The sequence below is a fragment of the Medicago sativa genome, chromosome 2 (genome assembly GCF_051527215.1).
Source record: "Medicago sativa cultivar Bolivia chromosome 2, Bolivia_mono, whole genome shotgun sequence".
Lineage (NCBI taxonomy): Eukaryota > Viridiplantae > Streptophyta > Magnoliopsida > Fabales > Fabaceae > Medicago > Medicago sativa.
This window is the reverse complement of record NC_140750.1, coordinates 51,476,347-51,494,445: the sequence shown is the minus strand read 5'-3', so window position 1 is coordinate 51,494,445 and position 18,099 is coordinate 51,476,347. Positions and strand designations below refer to the sequence as shown.

Here is an 18,099-nt window from a genome sequence, read left to right as displayed (position 1 = left end):
CATATTACGTGGCCCATTGGAAGACTATGTTGTTGAGTTTCCTTCAAATTGATTGACTCATTGACTATATTTTGATTAATTGGTTCCCATTAATTCATTAATTCTAAAAAAAAATTAAATTCATTCAATAAATGATGTATATAGTTCAAGGTATGTAAAGTTATGTTACCGTTGAATAAAACGGCCAAACATTTTTTTTCAACGGAGGAGCTAAAGTGAAAGGTGCTTATTAGCTTCAAGTTTTTTGTTTTTTTTTTTGCTATTTCGCAAATTCCATAAGGGTGTTGTGTCACCTCGGTGGATTCAAACTCATTACCTCTAGTTAAACCGGATGTATTTGAACACATGACTAGGGTTGAGAATAGGCCAGACCGACCTATAGGGGCCTACGGCTTGGCCTGTTTAAGTCTGGCATGACTTGGCCTGTTTATGAAAAGGGCTAGGCTTAGGCTTTTGAAAAAGTCTATTTAAGTAAATAGGTCAGACTTAGGCTATCAAACAAGCCTACAAAGCCTGATAGGCCAGCCTATTTATTCATATTATTAAAATTTATTTTTTATTTATAATAAAATATAATTTATATTAAACATAAAAATCAAGGAAAAAAAACTCAAATAATGGTCTTTTTAAATAGGTTTTGAGGCCTTATAGTGAAATAGGCTTTTAAGGCCTTATATCAATAGACAAGTCTTACGGTGAAATAGGCTTTAAAGCCAATTTGGCCTATTTAAAAGTCATTAAATATTCAATCGTTAAGTGGCTTCTCAAAAAACATTTGTTCTGCTTTTTATTTAATTTGGTTTTCTTGCGTTTGGATTATCTGGCGTGACAGGAATGCTAGAGTTTTCAACAAAAGGTGAATTCAATAATCCAACTTATCGATAAAATTAAGCTCTAATCCTTCTGGTGGTTGAAGACAAATCATCCTAATTTTGTTTTTAATTATCACATGCGGTGGCTTAATCCTTTTTTATGTTTGGGAGTTATCACCTAATTTATTTTAGCTTTTGTATTTTAAGTGTGCCTGCATTATGGTCATATCTTTTTTTTTTTCCATCGTTAACCTGATAACAACAAAAAAGTTATAAATAAATAATCACTAGAGAGAGAGAGAGGGCGTGGTCTTGTGAGAGAGAGTGGCGGCTATTCTCGGTTCCACCGGGGACAACCGCGTCGGCAGTCACCTTCGCCGGAAGTAAGGTACCATAGGGGGAAAGGGGCCAAGCAGGGTGCCACTAAAAGGGGGGATAGGGGAGAATGGGCTGACGTGAGATCGCGGAAGAGGAAAGCGCAGGAACAGGTGGACAGACAACGGGACAGGCTTTGGGAGGAGCAGCGGCATGGAGGTTCAAGGGGTCGTCGGCACGGGCAGTCTAGGGTTAGGGATTGGTATGATGATTGGTATGATTCGGAAGAAGACTGGGAACGTGGGAATCATGAATTATCAAATGATGGAAGGGTGACTATTCACTATGAACGCCCCGCTAGGGTTAGGCATCGTGATTGTCTGCCATATGATGATGTACATGTGCTGCAACGGCGTTCGCTTTCAGGCAATAGTGATAAAGGTGCACACGTCCAGTTGCACGGCGTGATCAGCATGATGGACGCAGGCCAGCTTCTCGGCATCAGGAAGTGGCCGACAGAGAACAGCTCAAACCGGTAAAGTCGACCTTTGTCTCTTTTTATTTCACAAACGTACCGCATGACATTTCATATTTAGCTTTGAGACAATGGTTTGAGGTCTGTGGCGTGTTGAAGGATGTTTATTTGGCTAGAAAACGTAACGTTAATGGTGGAGTTTTTGGTTTTGTACGGTATGGTCATGTGAAGGATGTGGACAAACTTTTAAAGGCGGTGAACAATGTTTGGTTTGGTGATTGGAGGGTGGTGGCTAAGGTCTCAAGTTTTGATAGGTTTGGCAACAAGAGGGTTGAGGGTGGTGAGCGGGGTGAGGGAGAAAAAAGTATTAGCGAAGATAAAAAATCAAAGGGAGATAAAAGAAAGGTAGTTGGTGGGGCTGGTATCGAGGGAGACAAAAGTAAGGTCGGTGGTGAGATTGTGGTGGAGAGAGGTGGAAGGAAGGAGGGTTCCCATGCACTGTTGGTGCGTGGTGCAGTAGCTGGTGGGGAGAAGGGCACTCTGAAGGCTGTTCACGGTAGGGAGGAGTTGGAGGTGGTGGTCGGGGAGAAACAACATATTCCTAAGTATAATTCAACGGAGGAGGATGTTAGATGGGCGAGTAGAGGTCTGGTTGTTACCGTGTTAAATGGTGAAGCTGTACCGGTGATTCAACGTCGAATTTTTGACGCTGGCTTTGTTAATTTGGACATTTTACCGTTGGGAGCAGACAAGGTGTTATTGAGAATGGAGGATGATGGTGATGTCAGTGGTATATTTCATGAAGCATCTGAATTTTTTTCTAACCTGTTTACTAATCCGATACGGTGGAAGAAGGATTTGGTTGTGCGTGAAAGAGGCGCTTGGGTGAGGATTTATGGAGTTCCGTTGCACGCTTGGAACATTGATTTTTTTAAACTTTGTGTTTATGATTGTGGACGACTGCTGAAAGTTGATGAATTTACGCAAGACAAAGCCCGCTTTGATTATGCACGTGTTTTAATATCAACGTCGTCTTTGGAAATTTTAAAATTCGAGGCTAAAGTGTTGGTGGACGGTACACTCATGGACTTTACAATTATTGAGGAATGAGGGTTTGCTTTAGGTGAGGATGCATGCTTAGGGGAAGAAGTTGAATCAGAGGGTGATACACAAGATCAGCTGGACAATGGTCATGAGGATGTGGTAGAAAAGGGTGAAGTTGATGCTCTTATGCAGCACCTTTCAGAAGATTGGCAACATGAGCACAATGACGCTGTTACTCATTCTGTGGAGATTTAGCCACTGCACAAAACAGCAACGCCTCCTGCTGTTCAGGCTGCGGCTTCGCTGGTGGCCTCTCCTTCAGCTTCCGCGAAGCTTTCAGGTGGTGGTACAGACTTGGAGCTTTCAGCCGCAAACAATGTTATAGCATCAGGTGGTGTTAGTGCAAATTTTCGATCAGATATCATCGGAGGTAATAGTCAGGAACCGAAACACCAACGTGGAGGCCAGAACTCAGTTAGGAGAAACTCATCTTGCCCTCCAGGTCGTGTCCATTCAGCTGCTGCTGGTCCATGGAGTATTCATTGGGTTAACATGCACAAGACCAACGCTTTTGAAGAGGTACGGCCAGTTGAATCAAAGAGTTTTCCTTCATCTGCTTCAGCTGGGCCGAGAGTTACTAAGAAGAAGAGAAGTGGCCACATTCGTTAATGTGCTCAAAGTTTGAAACGAATTGCTAGGCTATTTGTGAAGGAACGTAAAGAGGTTTTGTGTTCTTTAAGAAAGTCTTATAGGCGTCGTTCACGGGGCTCACAGGGATCGAAGGTGAAATCTAAGGTTGATGTATCTTCTTCGCAAAGTGGTTCGCAAAATTCCGTTAATAATGATTGGATGAATTATTTGGTATTACAAGGTGGTGCTAAGGCAAAGTCTGATGATGTTAGGGGGTTTGGGAAGATGGTGGGGTTGAAGTTTCAAGGGGATAAAAATAATAGCTTCGATGTGTTGTCCGGGGTGGGAAGAAAGTTTAAAGAGGGAGGAGGGAAATAGTGATTGGCCGTTGGGTTGGTGTGAGGTGGGGGAGGGGGGGTTGGTGTGGTGGGGTGAGTGGTAGTAATGAAGATTATATCGTGGAATGTCCGGGGTTTAGGTGGTCATGAGAAGAGAAGGGAGGTGTGTCAATTGGTGCGGGAGAAAAATCCGTCCATTCTCTGTTTACAGGAAACGAAGCTGTCTGTTTTTGATGAAATCATTTGTAAACTATGTGGAATTATGTAAATGTTAATTTTTCTTTTCAACCGTCGGCGGGAGCATCTGGTGGTCTGGTTACGCTTTGGGATAGTTCTCAGGTTGAGGTGTGGGCATCTGTGCAGTTTGAACATGTTTTAGGGATACAAGGCCGTTTTGTTGTGACTGGGGATGAGTTTACTTTGTTGAATGTTTATGCTCCGTGTGATGTTAATCGACAGAAGACTTTGTGGTCTAATATTTCTTCTCGTCTGTCAGTTTTACATGATCATAATATTTGTGTGTGTGGGGATTTTAATACCGTTAGAAGTGTGGAGGAACGTAGAAGTGTAGGTGCGGCTGGTCCACATGCAGGGAGTGCTTTTTTTAATCAGTTTATCGGTGGGAATTGTTTGATTGATTTGCCTCTCCGGGGTCGTAACTTTACATGGTTTCGGGGAGATGGTAATTCTATGAGTCGCCTTGATCGTTTTTTATTGTCAGAAAGATGGTGTTTGACGTGGCCAAATTGTTTTCAGTTGGCTTCAACAAGGGGTCTATCCGATCATTGTCCTATTCAATTGTGTATCGATGAGGAGAATTGGGGTCCCCGCCCGTTGCGTTTGTTGAAATGTTGGGAAAGTTTTGCTGGGTATAATGATTTTGTTCGTGAGAAGTGGATGAGTTTTCAGCTGGAAGGTTGGGGAGGTTTTGTGCTAAAAGAAAAATTAAAACTCATTAAATTGGCTCTAAAAGATTGGCATCAGCGACATGCAAAAAATTTACCTGCAAGGATTTCTAGTTTGAAGGATAGTGTGACTGGTATTGAGGTGAAGGGCGAAACAGTGGTGTTATCAGCGAAGGAAATAGAAGAGCTTCATGAGTATACTGAGGAATTGTTTTCGTTATCTAGAATCAATTCCAGCATTTGTTGGCAACAGTCGAGGATGCAGTGGTTGCGTGAAGGGGATGCGAATTCAAAGTATTTTCATAGTGTCATGTCTAGCAGGAGTCGGAAAAATGCTATTCAATTTTTTATGGTTGATGGTGTATTGGTGGAGGGAGTAGATAATGTTCGCGCAGCTGTGTACACACATTTTTCTGATCATTTTAAAGCCATTCATGACAACAGGCCGAGCATGGAAGGCTTGCATTTCCGGTCTCTATCGTATCGGCAAGGGGCTGGTCTTATTGTGCCTTTCTCAGTGGAGGAGGTGAAGGCGGCAGTTTGGGATTGTGATAGTTACAAGTCTCCAGGACCTGACGGTATTTCTTTCGGCTTCATTAAACAATTTTGGGATATTTTGAAGGATGACTTGATGCGTTTTTTGATGGAATTTCATAGAAACGGAAAGTTAACCAAAGGTATAAATAGTACTTTTATTGCTCTTATTCCTAAGGTTGATAATCCGCAGCGCCTTAATGACTTTCGCCCCATTTCCTTGGTGGGTAGTATGTATAAAATTTTGGCGAAGGTTCTTGCTAATAGGCTCCGGTCGGTGATTGGGTCAGTGGTATCGGATACTCAGTCAGCTTTTATTAAAGGTCGTCAAATTCTCGATGGGATTTTGGTGGATAATGAGACGGTTGATGAAGCTCGAAAAAGGAAGAAGGAACTGATACTTTTTAAAATTGATTTTGAAAAAGCTTATGATTCTATTGACTGGAAATATTTGGATGAGGTGATGGCGAAAATGGGGTTTCCGACTCTCTGGCGTAAATGGATAAATGAATGTATAGGTACAGCCATTGCATCGGTTTTGGTTAATGGATCTCCAACGAATGAGTTTTCTTTAGAGAGGGGTTTGAGGCAGGGAGACCCTTTGTCGCCTTTTCTTTTTCTTTTGGCTGCAGAGGGGTTTCATGTGTTGATGCATTCGTTAACTGTTAATAATTTATTTACTGGTTACAAGGTGGGAAGGTGTGATCAGGTGTCGGTGTCGCATCTTCAATTTGCAGACGACACATTGATTTTGGGTGAGAAATCGTGGGCTAATATTCGGGCTATTCGAGCGTGTCTCATACTTTTTCAGCAATTATCTGGTCTGAAGGTGAATTTTTCGAAGAGTAGTTTGGTTGGGGTAAATGTTACCGGTTCCTGGTTATCGGCAGCAGCGTTGGTTCTAAACTGCAAAGTTGGATCTATACCGTTTTTGTACCTTGGGCTGCCTATTGGTGGTAATGTGCGAAGATTGGCTTTCTGGAGCCCTCTTCTTAGGCGCATTCACTCTAGATTGTTGGGTTGGAGTTCGAAATTTCTTTCTTTGGGTGGCCGGCTGGTTTTACTGAAGTCTGTCCTGTCATCGTTGCCTGTTTATGCTCTTTCTTTTTTCAAAGCTCCGTCAGGTATCATTTCCTCTATCGAATCTATTTTTAATAAATTTTTTTTGGGGGGGGGGGGGGGGGGGAGTGTAGACCACAGGAAAATTACTTGGGTTGATTGGCAATCTATTTGTCGGTGTCAGGAGGTTGGAGGTTTGAGGGTAAGGAGAATTAGAGATTTTAATATTGCTTTTCTAGGGAAGTGGTGTTGGAGATTGTTGGTGGATAGAGATAGTTTGTGGTTTAGGGTGTTGTCCGCTAGATATGGGGTGGTGGATGGTCGGGTGAAGGAGGGTGGTTGTGAGGCTTCTGTTTGGTGGAGGGACATTTCGTCCTTGCGCTCGGAGGAGTGGTTTCATGGTAATGTTAGTCAGGTGGTGGGAGATGGGAAAAATACTCTATTTTGGTCAGATGTGTGGGTGGGTGGAATGTCTTTTAGAGACCGGTTCACTAGATTATATGACTTGTCAGTGTTGTAGTCTGAATCGGTTTTTAATATGAATTTATTAGGATGGGGGGATGGAGGGGGGGCGTGGAATTGGTAATATAATTCATTTTAGTCTCTTCAAAAAAAACCTGATAACAAATATTTCTTCTACCTTAGTTCTTCTGACACTCCTTATGTTTAAGAGACTAAGTTTTGATAAATATATTTCATTTTAACTTCTTAAAAAAAAGGCTAAAGTGCACTTCCCCCCTTAAGTTTCAAAAAGTTGCGATTTTGGCCCCCTATTAAAAAAAATTACAATTTTGGTCCCCTTCGTCCCAAAATTGCTGAGAAGACGCCACGTGTCCCAAAAAGGGGACATATTCGCAACATTTTGAAAAGATAAGGGGTCAAAAGATCATATTTCCCTTATGTTAGGGGGTTAAAAGAGCATATTTCCCTAAACATGGGGGGTCACTTCTGTCATTTTTTTCATAAGGGACCAAAATCGCAACTTTTTGAAACTTAATGGGTGAAAAGTGCACTTTAGCCTAAATAAAACTATTCACTCATTTTTTTTGGAATGGGAAAATTATTATTTATTAATTAATAGTATTGGTGACTATTCTTTGTAATCGTCTTCGATCACAAATTAATACACTATTGAATTATTCAATCACAAATTATTTAAATGCATGAACTTTAAAATAGTTAGGATTCATGTCAACACTTTTAATGATGTGTCATTTTATAATTATTTTGTTTTTTGACAAGGTCATTTTATAACTTGCACTAAACTAGTATTATTTTCTTTATTCCCTCAAATAATTAAGAAACCTTTTTTAAAAGTTTTTTTTGTTTGTTTAAAAAAAAGTTTTTTTGCTGTTGTAAAGTTTAATGAAACCGCCACATGCAAATACCACCTACAAATCAAAAGGTATCGGATACCACTATACCAGTGCACCAATGATAAAGAATGGCCAAGTTTGGTTCTTATATTTTGACAAGAGAGTAAGCAAGAATTTATTTGACAAAGGATAGAATAAGCATGAATAAAGCACGAAATGATAAAAATATAACTTAAAAAACTTTTTTTAATTTTTTTTAAGAGAATAAATCATTATTTTACAAATTAAAATTATTAAATTGTCAGATATTATAATTATAAGTAATTTTATAAAATGATATTTTATTAATGATATGAGAAAGAGAGATTAAAAAAATAGAAAAGAAGAAAACGTAATAAATAATAAAATGTATGATATAAAAAACATCAATAATATTTGTGAAAAAGATATTTGATAAACCATGAATATTTTTTCCAAAATAACATTTAATAAAACACATAGGAAATACTATTATGTACCAACACCTTACCAATTAAATCAATCTTAGTTTTGCCTTGAGTCCTATGATAGAGAAATTTTTTCTTGGTCACAAACACAAGTAAAAAGTGTTTAGGCACCACAAATAATTGAATAAAATTAAAGAAAAAATAATTAAATAATATGACTAAAAAAATTTCATTTATTTTTCTCTACTTATGTTAATATGCCCAAACCTTTTCTATTTGTATTTGTGTTCAAACAAATCTTTCTCTATGTGATAATGATTAACTATAAGAAAAAGGTTTCATGTTATTTTAGTATAGTTTCCGTTCACGTTTTGCTTTTGTGTTAGAAGGAGCTAACCTTTGTAGACAGGTCAAAACTCTACAATGGTCAGCTTAGCTGGCCTAACTAACCTTCTAGTATTGCCATCATTTTGGAGTGTTCCGGAACCCGTTTGATGACCATGTTTTCAAAGGAAAAAACATTTCTATTGGAAAGTCAAATAATGAATACACAAATAAAAAACATTTCATTTGATAACTCCATATAATATGATGCCACATAATGTGTCATTATTTTTTTAAGGAATAATGTGTCATTATTAAATGTACGTGTAACATAATTTTACATTAACAATGCATAGAGATTAAATAAAAAATTATAAAATGCTTTAATGCAGTCCATTTTACATAATACTTAAATTTTTAAAGGATTGGTTGAGTAAATCCATGCCCAAGAGAATAAAATGACTATCGAATTTTTTATATTTCAATTGAATCTTGGATTATCGAATTTTTTTTTCTTTCTTGAGAATATGACGGTTAAGATAAAAACAAAAAGATTATAGTTGTTTTTATTATGTAAATTAAATTGAGATTGAAATAAAAAAACATTATCAACAAATAAAAAGAAGACTCGTGTAAAGTATTTAGGGGTTGGAGTTCGCACTTGAATTACCCCGTTTCTCCACATTTGTAATATGTGAGTCTAACCATCAAGCTACTTAAAATAAAAAAAAATCGATCAAAAAATAAGTAAAGTTAAAACCTGATAAAAATTGCCCCCATCAAAAATCAAATTCAGAAACAATTCATGTTTAAGGAGGTCATGAACTATTTGAATTTAATATTATTATTTTTGCTAATAATTTTGCTTTTTTTTTTTGACAATTATTTTATTACCCTTAATTTTTTTTAAGGAAATATTATTACCCTTAATCATTACCGTGTAAAAGAAAATTAAAATGAAATACGTAATCTAGTAGCAGCTGTATTTATTTAACCTGCACCTGCCTCCACTAATGACTGAATCAGGACACGAATAATCAGCATCGCATTGCGTTATTACATTTTTCTTTTCTCTTCTCAGTATAAAGACCAGTTCAATTTTCCAATTTTTTTGGATCGTAATCATCATTCTGCTTTTCAACCCAACCGGTAAACGCTCTTCTCTCTTTTTCTTTCTTCTTCCAAACCCTAGCTACTTCTCAATCTCACCTTCATCGTTTTGATTCTCTATTATAACTACCATCATTGATCGATCTTTCATCATCTCGTACCTATTTTTTTCAATCCCTTATCATTCTTATTATTTTTTTACTTCTGATTTGTTTTGCTAACGTTAACGAAATGATTATGCAGCTTGTTCTATTGATTCATCTAAATGGCGTTTTTCCGAAGCGTTTCTGCGCTTTCCAAGCTTCGATCTCGCGTCGTAATTACTCTAAATCCATTCTTTCAATATATTTCCTTTTCTTTTTTTTTATTGTTTTTGCAACTTGCTGATCTTTTTATTTTTATTTTTTTATGATGATGATTTTTGATGGCAGGGTCAGCAACCTAGTCTCGCTAATTCAGTTAGATGGCTTCAAATGCAGACCTCCACTAACACTGTATGACATCTCTCTCTCTCTCTCATCATTCTAAAATTGTGGTATTATTAGATGCACTGAGTTTTTTTAAGCACAAACACCGGACACAAACGCTGACGACGACACTAGTAGCAATTTGAGAAAACGACATAATTAAATGTAATCCCATGTGTCAATGTCTATTAAGCACTGACACTGGACATGACACACCCGATAGTAATTTGAGAAAATGAATTATATGAACGTAAGCACATGTGTCGGTGTCGGACACCAACATGTGTCAGACTCTGGACACCAACATGTGTCAGACTCCGGACACGACATTGATACCCGATAGTAATTTGAGAAAATTAATTATTTGAACGTAATCACATGTGTTGGTCTGACACCAAAATGTGTCAGTGTCTCCGAATACACCTTTCATCAGTCAATGCAACAGACGTCAGTGTCGGTGTCGAATATAGATACATGTTGACACACTTTTGATTAGAAGTGTCAGTGCTTTAGAGATTAGAGATTATTATTACTGTTATTACCGTGTAGTTTGGAATTTTATAATGTAGTTTAGATTTTGTTGGTTTGATGTTTGAGATCTAAAATTACTTATGAAGTTCCCTGTTTGTCTTGAATTTGTATTTTTTATATTATGAATTTTGCTGACAGAGGGGTTATTTGTTCTGTTTTGCAGGATCTTTTTACTGAGATGAAGGAACTAGTTCCAGAGTATCAGGTTTGTCTGCATTTTTAAGTTTTGGCATTGGTACTTTTTTTGTTGGATGAGTTAATGCATAATATATGCTGCTTTGTTGTGGTTAAAGCGAATTTCATGTTTGTTTTCCTTCAACTGCATACTCTGAGTTAGGATGTACTCCTGATACATAAATGTGGGCTTCATAGTTTTACTATTGGACATAGTTTTAGACCCTGTTTGGATAAACAGCTTATTTGCAGTTTACAACACAAGCACTTATCATGATAGCACTAGTGAATAAGCTATTTATATAGCAAACGATAAAATAAAGTTAAATTATATTCGTAAAAACTGTAAGCTGTTTTCATAAGCTATCTTGGAGAGCTTATGAAAATAAGCTGAAAATAATTTGTGAACAATGGCATAAGTTGTTTTTGTAAGTTCTCCCAAACTGTCTCACAAAATCTATATCAGTAGATAAGCTCAAAAAAGCCAATCCAATCAGGGTCTTGGAGTGTTTTAATTATCTGGTTGTAATGGGTGGAAGTGATTGTGACTCGATTCTTTCATGTGCTGTGCTCAACTTCCAATGTGCATTTAGTTGTAGTTCTCTTGTTCTTCTCTGATTCAAATCTTCAATTAGCATGACTAAGAATTTGTATCTATGATATGTTTTAATCTTGGCATAAAACCTGGTTGTAGGAACGTGTTAAGAAGCTGAAGAAAGAGCATGGAAGTGTTGAATTGGGAAAAATCACTGCTGATATGGTAATTATATTACATGTTTATTAGCTACAGAGTTTCTAGTTACTAGCAGTATTAAATGAAGTCCCACTTTCTTGGCCATAAGCTTGCAATGTAACTTATTTTTGGAACTGCATTTTCTGATTAAAAGGTACTTGGTGGAATGAGAGGAATGACAGCTTTAGTGTGGCTAGGCTCAGCTGTTGACCCAGATGAGGTAAATATTTCAATTGACTCAGGCTTTGCTTAGTATATTTGTGAAAGAGTAATATAAGTGAGTTATGACATGCTAATGACTATTGATTAGTTATAGAATCTCAGATGTAGTATTTGTTTGTTATTGTTCTCTAATAGCATGTTTTGTTTTTCAGGGAATTCGCTTTAGGGGCATGACAATTCCTGACTGTCAGAAAACACTTCCAGGTGCTTTTCCTGGTGGGGAGCCTTTGCCTGAGGCCATATTGTGGCTTCTTTTGACAGGAAAGGTATAATCAAATTGAATTTATTTATATATAGATGTTGGCTTACATGTAATGCTATGAAGCTCACGACATCAGCCTGTATGAAAGTGTTTTGGTACATGCTCTGTGGTTTTGTAATGCTATGAAGCTCACGACATCAGCCTGTATGAAAGTGTTTTGGTACATGCTCTGTGGTTTTGTTATATAATCCTCAATTCATACCTTGTGTCACAGATACCAAATAAAGAGCAAGTGGATTCATTAGCTCAGGAATTGCGAAGTCGTGCGAAAATCCCAGGTTAATTTCCTTTTGTAATCATATCTTGGTATCTGGAAGTAACGACTGTTCATTGTAATATAATAGACAGCGTCCAAGTTGAATGCCATGGTTATGTATAGTTCTTTTATCAGTCATAATAAGTTTAATAATCATAGGCACTATACTTTAGAGGCTTTTCTTTAAAGTTAAAGTGAATAGACACAAAATAGACAATGCATGGCAATATGTTAAGACTGGGTATATGATATGAACTAGGGGTCTCTCATGGCAGGTTGTGTTCTTTTAAGATCATTGTTGTGTAGTAAATTTATAGGCATCGCGGTTAGCATGTGCGTGTCAGTTGTTCTTTTGATGTGTATGTGGTCCTTGTTTGAGGAAACGCTCACTGATTTCTAAGGTCTTTTTACTTCAAGAATTAAAGATTATGTACATGCTTCAGTCATTTTGTTTGTGTTGCCAACATTCTACTTGCTCTTGGTGAAATCTCACGTGTGCAGAGGATTTTAACATAATTTTTTCTACATTGTTTATGATGCACATGGCTCTAAATTGTGGATTCCTTATTTTCTTTATTTGCAGAGTATGCTTACAAGGCAATTGATGCACTGCCTGTTTCTGCTCATCCAATGACACAATTCACTACTGGTGTAATGGCCCTCCAGGTTGAGTAACAGATTCTTTATTGAACCACTGATTTTTAAGGTCTTCCTTTTGCATAAATTTTTCTTTTATAATTCGGCTATTCTGACTACCATAATCATTCATGGAAACTCGTGTGTGTGATAAGCTATCCTTTTTCTTCAGAAAGTATAGTGTTTGTTGCTTCATGTTTTGTTTTTTAGACTTCTATGCCCATAATTTGATAATAATATTAACAAACGAAGATATTTATAATAAAATTAATCAAAGGGTGATAGGTAGTGGTTCAAATTTTAGCTCAGAAAATTGGAGGATTCAACTGACTAAGAAAATACTTCAATAGGCACATCTAACACTCCACTCTGTCTAATCTCAGCAAACACTTGTATTTTGATAATCTTCAATGAAACGTAGATTGCTTGCATCACCCCCTCACAAAAACTCACCTGACATGTTTTTCGTGACTGCTGGTGTAAGATGTACCTCATGCAAGAGTTCAATTAATTTAATATTATAAAATATAGGATTGGAATATTATTCTTCTCTTATCGATAATCGTAGTATTTTGGGTTTATCCTTTGCATCTAGTTTCTGTGGTCTAGTTGCTTTATATCAGTATTCTGTAGTTATTGTGTATATTATTATTTTATACAAAAAATTGAATCAGCATCTCCCACTTCGTCTCTAATGCACATGAGCTCACCCAATGAAGAAAGAGAATTAACCGGGTCGCAGAGGTCAAAAATCAACATTATAGTGTTTTTGTAATCATAGTACAATTGTTTTCCTCCTGTTCTCTTTCCTATGTATATTTATCTTTATACTATTACTCTCCATGTCCATCTAAAGTAAGTTTCTTCCTTTTTTGAAGAGGGAAAGGAGGAAGAAAACGCCTTAATTTTTGCAACACGTTAACTACGAATCATACTCAACTAAATAAATTCACTGCCTAACATGTACATTATTAATTAATGTTCTTGTAATGACACACATGAACGGATCTAAGTGTGTATAACTGTGGGCTGTTACCCACACTAGCTTATTTAGTCTGTTATAAGTTATTGGATTATTTTGTTTTTTCTCCACAAAAAATGAAGTCTTGTCCCCACAAAAAATATTAAATAATTTTATTTGTGAAGAATCGACTATATAAGAGATAGTTTTTATAAAATATTAAATAATTGTTTTGGTATAAAATAGTATAGTTTTATAGTCTCCAAGTTTTTGCTTAGTGATATTGTGCAGTTATTTTATCATTATGCATATGTACATTTTATATTTTTAAACATCTGTAATATGTGATATTATCGCTGTACCAAAAAAAAAAAATTGTGATATTGCTCCCACTAATTGAAACTTCTGGATCCGTTCCTGATGACAGACTCATTCTCAATAAAAAAAATTCATTTCAGGTGGAGAGCGAATTTACAAAGGCATACGAGGGTGGGATACATAAGTCAAGGTAAGATTGTAAACGTCTGTGTTATTTGCACCTTATAAGCTACTGTAGCGTTTTTGCTGTGTGGGTATAGGTATTGGGAGCCAACTTATGAGGATAGCTTGAATTTAATTGCTCGTTTGCCTGGAATTGCTGCTTACATTTATCGACGGTATGCAAAGCATATCTTTCTCATCAAGATTAAACATTTAATATGCATTGGGTTGTTATAGCTAAAAGTGTTTGACAGATTTCTCTCATCCTTTTAACATTTTGGATGGATTTCTTATCATATTTTAAAGGATATACAAGGATGGAAAAATCATACCATTGGATGATTCTTTGGATTATGGTGCAAACTATGCTCACATGTTAGGATTTGATGATCCGGAAATGCTTGAGTTTATGAGGCTGTATGTTTCTATCCACAGGTTTGTGTTCCATTCATAACGACGTCACCTCTTATGATCATGATGAGCTGTACTGTTCTCTTTTAATTAGCAGTGAGACAGCGACCGTTGTATTTGCTGTTTGATTTTTTATGTTTTGGTTAAATTTCATGTGCAGTGATCATGAAGGCGGCAACGTTAGTTCTCACACAGCTCATCTAGTAAGCTAATTCTCTTGAACACTTTTTCCATCCAGTTGCAATTTTGATTGGTGAATTATTTATAGAATATTCAAATATTTAATGTAGATGACTCGTGATTTAGTAAATGCTTGTTCTTAGTTTATTCATTGGACATGATTCCTGAGAGAATAGTATGGTGTCCTTTGATTCCGGTTGTTATTATTATTGTAATTTAATGTATTCTATTGTGTTCACTTCAGGTTGCTAGTTCACTATCAGATCCTTATCTTGCATTTGCAGCTGCTCTGAATGGTTTAGCCGGCCCACTGCATGGTTTAGCCAATCAGGTTATTTTGTTATTTCTTTTTCCCTAACCATGTTTTCTGTTTTTCTGATATAAAATTTGCCACATTTCCTCTTCCATTTCATAAACCATGTTTGGATAGTCTCTGACCTGTCATATTTGCCATTTTTACTTGAAAATGAAGCTGTCCTGCATTACTAGTATTTGCTGTTCTGATAAATACAGTCAGATGCTAGTCATACAGAAAAATATGCCTTTTATTGCTGAAAAGTTTTGAATTATATAATTATGAGTATTGGATTGCAACAATGTAGCCAATGAGATATATAATATGATTAATGCCCAAATTGTTCCTTATCTGTATATTATTACTTTTAGTTTGTTTTTTCACATCCAATACGTTGTTACAGGAAGTTCTACGATGGATCAGAAATATAGTTAAGGAGTTTGGAACTCCAAACATAAGTACAGAACAATTGAGCGACTACATTCATAAAACTCTGAACAGTGGCCAGGTAATGTAACTGATATGAATCTTTGAAGCTTTTGATGCCTGCCTTCCTCTTCCTATTTAGCTTTTGTTTCCTTGAGAAATTTTAAGTATATGTTAAATATTGTTGATATGTTATGGTTCTTTTGTTTTGCTTAACTTTCTTTTAGTTGAATTGAAGCAATTCAGTAGTGTAGATCAGAGGATAGTACTTCTGCTTAAAAAATATAAAAATCGATTGAGCAAAGCATGCTCATGTATCCAATTTGTTATGATAAAATTTTCTTTAATAAAAGGATTTTTTTTGGCTGAAGGGCATCAGGGTTCTTCATTCTCCTTGTTTTACATGTATATGGACACATGTTTGCATGCCTTCTCAAGAGAAAGTTTCCAAAATTAATGTATAAAATTTATGGCTTTCAAAATAAATGTTTTTTTAATTGCAAAGAAATTATAAGTTAGAGTGCCGAGGACAATCCAATAATTAGAGGTGGAGGGCGATCAAAGAAAACTACAAGCCAAACCATTAAAAAGGATTTCGATTTTCGAGAAATAGTCTATCTTTGACCAATGCACGTCAAAGCTTTGTATAGTTGGTTGATCCATGTAACTGGCTCTATCTAATGGAAAAAAAGCTTGATTGTTGTTGTACAAGTAAGAGACAAGAGTAATATATTTAATGTTGTGAAATAACGGGTTTTCATATCATAAAAGATGCATATCTTTGTACAAAATGATTGTTTTAAAAGGAATACCACTGTCTCAGTTCCAAATTCTTCTATTGAGAAGCCCCTGTAGACAACTTGACAGCAGGGTTTTTCTTTTTCTATTTTTGGATTTGCAGGTTGTGCCTGGATATGGACATGGAGTTTTGCGCAATACTGATCCAAGATACACTTGCCAGAGGGAGTTTGCATTGAAGCATTTACCTAATGATCCACTTTTCCAGCTGGTATTTTTCTCAATTTTAGATTTTGTTTGCTTTGGAATACTCTCGAAGTTCGTTTCTGGTAAATTTCTTCTTGATCTAATGTGACTTTGTGATCCTTTCAGGTGTCAAAAATTAAAGAGGTTGTGCCTCCTATTCTGACCAAGTTAGGCAAGGTAATGTCATGTTTTTATTTTTCAATTTCAATCACAATCATATATAATTTTAGTTCCCAATCTTGAAATGGTTTTTGCTTAATGAGTTTACACTTCCACATGCCTGTATTTTATGAATACCTTTCGAGTCTAGACCATAGATGGATTATAAAGGTTTAGCTCGGGCAACAAGGTATTGAATGAAACAAAACACAAGAAAGATGATCTGATAGGGATTGAATATTAGATTATGAACTTTTATTTCTTTGTGGAATTTCTAATGGGATTTTAGTTCAATGAAAACATCCCCGCTGATCATGGTGAGTTCTGTGTGGAGTATTTTGTTGGAAAAGAAATAAGGATTTTGATGAAGACTCAAGAGAGGAAGATTTCTCAGTCTTCGTATATGTTTACCTTTTTCTTACCTTTTTTTATGGCATAGTTTTTGTTTTGAGGATGGTCAGTCTACACGGTTTTTCAACACAATTTCATGAATTTGTATATAGACTTTCACGTATTAGCTTGGTTCTGTTCGCTTTGTATTTTTATTTGTTCATTTTTGCATAATTTACTCTGAAGTTTTACCACATTTTTTTTATATATTCCTGCATCAAATTTTGATGGACCTTATACCAGATGTACTGAATACTCACTTGCTCACTTGCTATTTTTATAGGTTAAAAATCCATGGCCTAATGTTGATGCTCACAGTGGAGTACTACTGAACTACTATGGTCTAACTGAGGAAAAGTATGAGACTATATCTCTTTCTTTTTCAACTTGAGATAGTTTTCAATTTGCTATTACTTTTTAGGGCAGATCTGATTATCTGTTAATATTCTCGACAGCTATTATACCGTTCTCTTTGGTGTCGCAAGGAGTATTGGAGTTGGCCCTCAGGTTTGTCATGCCCTGTTATTTCCTTGCAAAGGTTACTCTATTTGTTGGCTTGAATTAACAAACCCTTCCTTTCATTGTATTTTAGTTGATATGGGACCGGGCTCTTGGAATGCCACTTGAAAGGCCAAAAAGTGTCACACTGGAGAAACTTGAGAAATTGGTCGGCGCTTCATCCTGAAATTAAAGCACCATTTATCTGTTGATTGCTAAGATACACTCTGGTGATATGTAGGGTGTTGTTAACTTGAAAATTTTGGTGCTATTTCAACTAGAAGCATTCGTTACTTAGACCCCTCCCTTATTTTTCTGGTTATTTTGTCCGCATGTTCTGATTGAGAATATGTTGGTATTTAGGAAAAGGGTGGATTATCACTCTCACAGTTGTCTTTTCACTTTTTCTGCACAGCATAAATTAGGTCCCAAGGGAGCATCAGAATAAAGGCATTATTGTTTTGGGGTAATCCCTCTGTATTCTTTCTAAATAGGATTGACCCCTTTTGACGAAAAATACGAGTTATCAATAATAATGAGTTTACTTGAAGTTTGTGGTTTGTTGATAAAATTTAGCATATTTAGTTATAGTCTACGTGACCCTGGTTCAATATTAATTACAATCGGTTCTTGCCAAAGTAATTCTTAAATAATATTAAGTAGTTATGAATATTATGGTTTCTTTTTCTAAAAAATAGTAACATATGGTATTTTTTGTTTAATATG

General features: G+C 36.1%; 1 protein-coding gene across 2 annotated transcripts; it reads left to right on the top strand.

Annotated features, from left to right (window-relative positions):
- The first annotated feature begins 9,311 nt into the window (after positions 1 to 9,311).
- Positions 9,312 to 17,923, top strand: ATCS (Citrate synthase family protein). Of its 2 annotated transcripts, none has more exons than XM_085744902.1 (20): positions 9,312 to 9,347; positions 9,552 to 9,624; positions 9,740 to 9,802; positions 10,470 to 10,511; positions 11,175 to 11,240; positions 11,368 to 11,433; positions 11,588 to 11,701; positions 11,912 to 11,975; positions 12,537 to 12,619; positions 14,009 to 14,058; positions 14,129 to 14,206; positions 14,337 to 14,465; positions 14,602 to 14,644; positions 14,866 to 14,952; positions 15,320 to 15,424; positions 16,244 to 16,351; positions 16,453 to 16,503; positions 17,159 to 17,232; positions 17,331 to 17,382; positions 17,468 to 17,923. In XM_085744902.1, the coding sequence occupies exons 2-20, from the start codon at positions 9,574 to 9,576 to the stop codon at positions 17,558 to 17,560; spliced, it is 1,419 nt and encodes a 472-aa protein (XP_085601028.1). In that variant the 5' UTR covers positions 9,312 to 9,347; positions 9,552 to 9,573; the 3' UTR covers positions 17,561 to 17,923. The 2 variants fall into 2 exon arrangements, with proteins under 2 accessions (XP_085601028.1, XP_085601029.1); XM_085744903.1 differs by having other exon boundaries at positions 9,312 to 9,465.
- Positions 17,924 to 18,099: the final 176 nt, after the last annotated feature.

Bases quoted from the DNA above. Each gene is read 5' to 3' on its own strand.
- ATCS (XM_085744902.1), top strand. From the start codon at position 9,574: ATGGCGTTTTTCCGAAGCGTTTCTGCGCTTTCCAAGCTTCGATCTCGC. The intron at 9,625-9,739 runs GTAATTACTCTA...TTTTGATGGCAG, and splicing joins CCAAGCTTCGATCTCGCGTC to GGTCAGCAACCTAGTCTCGC. The intron at 16,352-16,452 runs GTATTTTTCTCA...TGATCCTTTCAG, and splicing joins ATGATCCACTTTTCCAGCTG to GTGTCAAAAATTAAAGAGGT.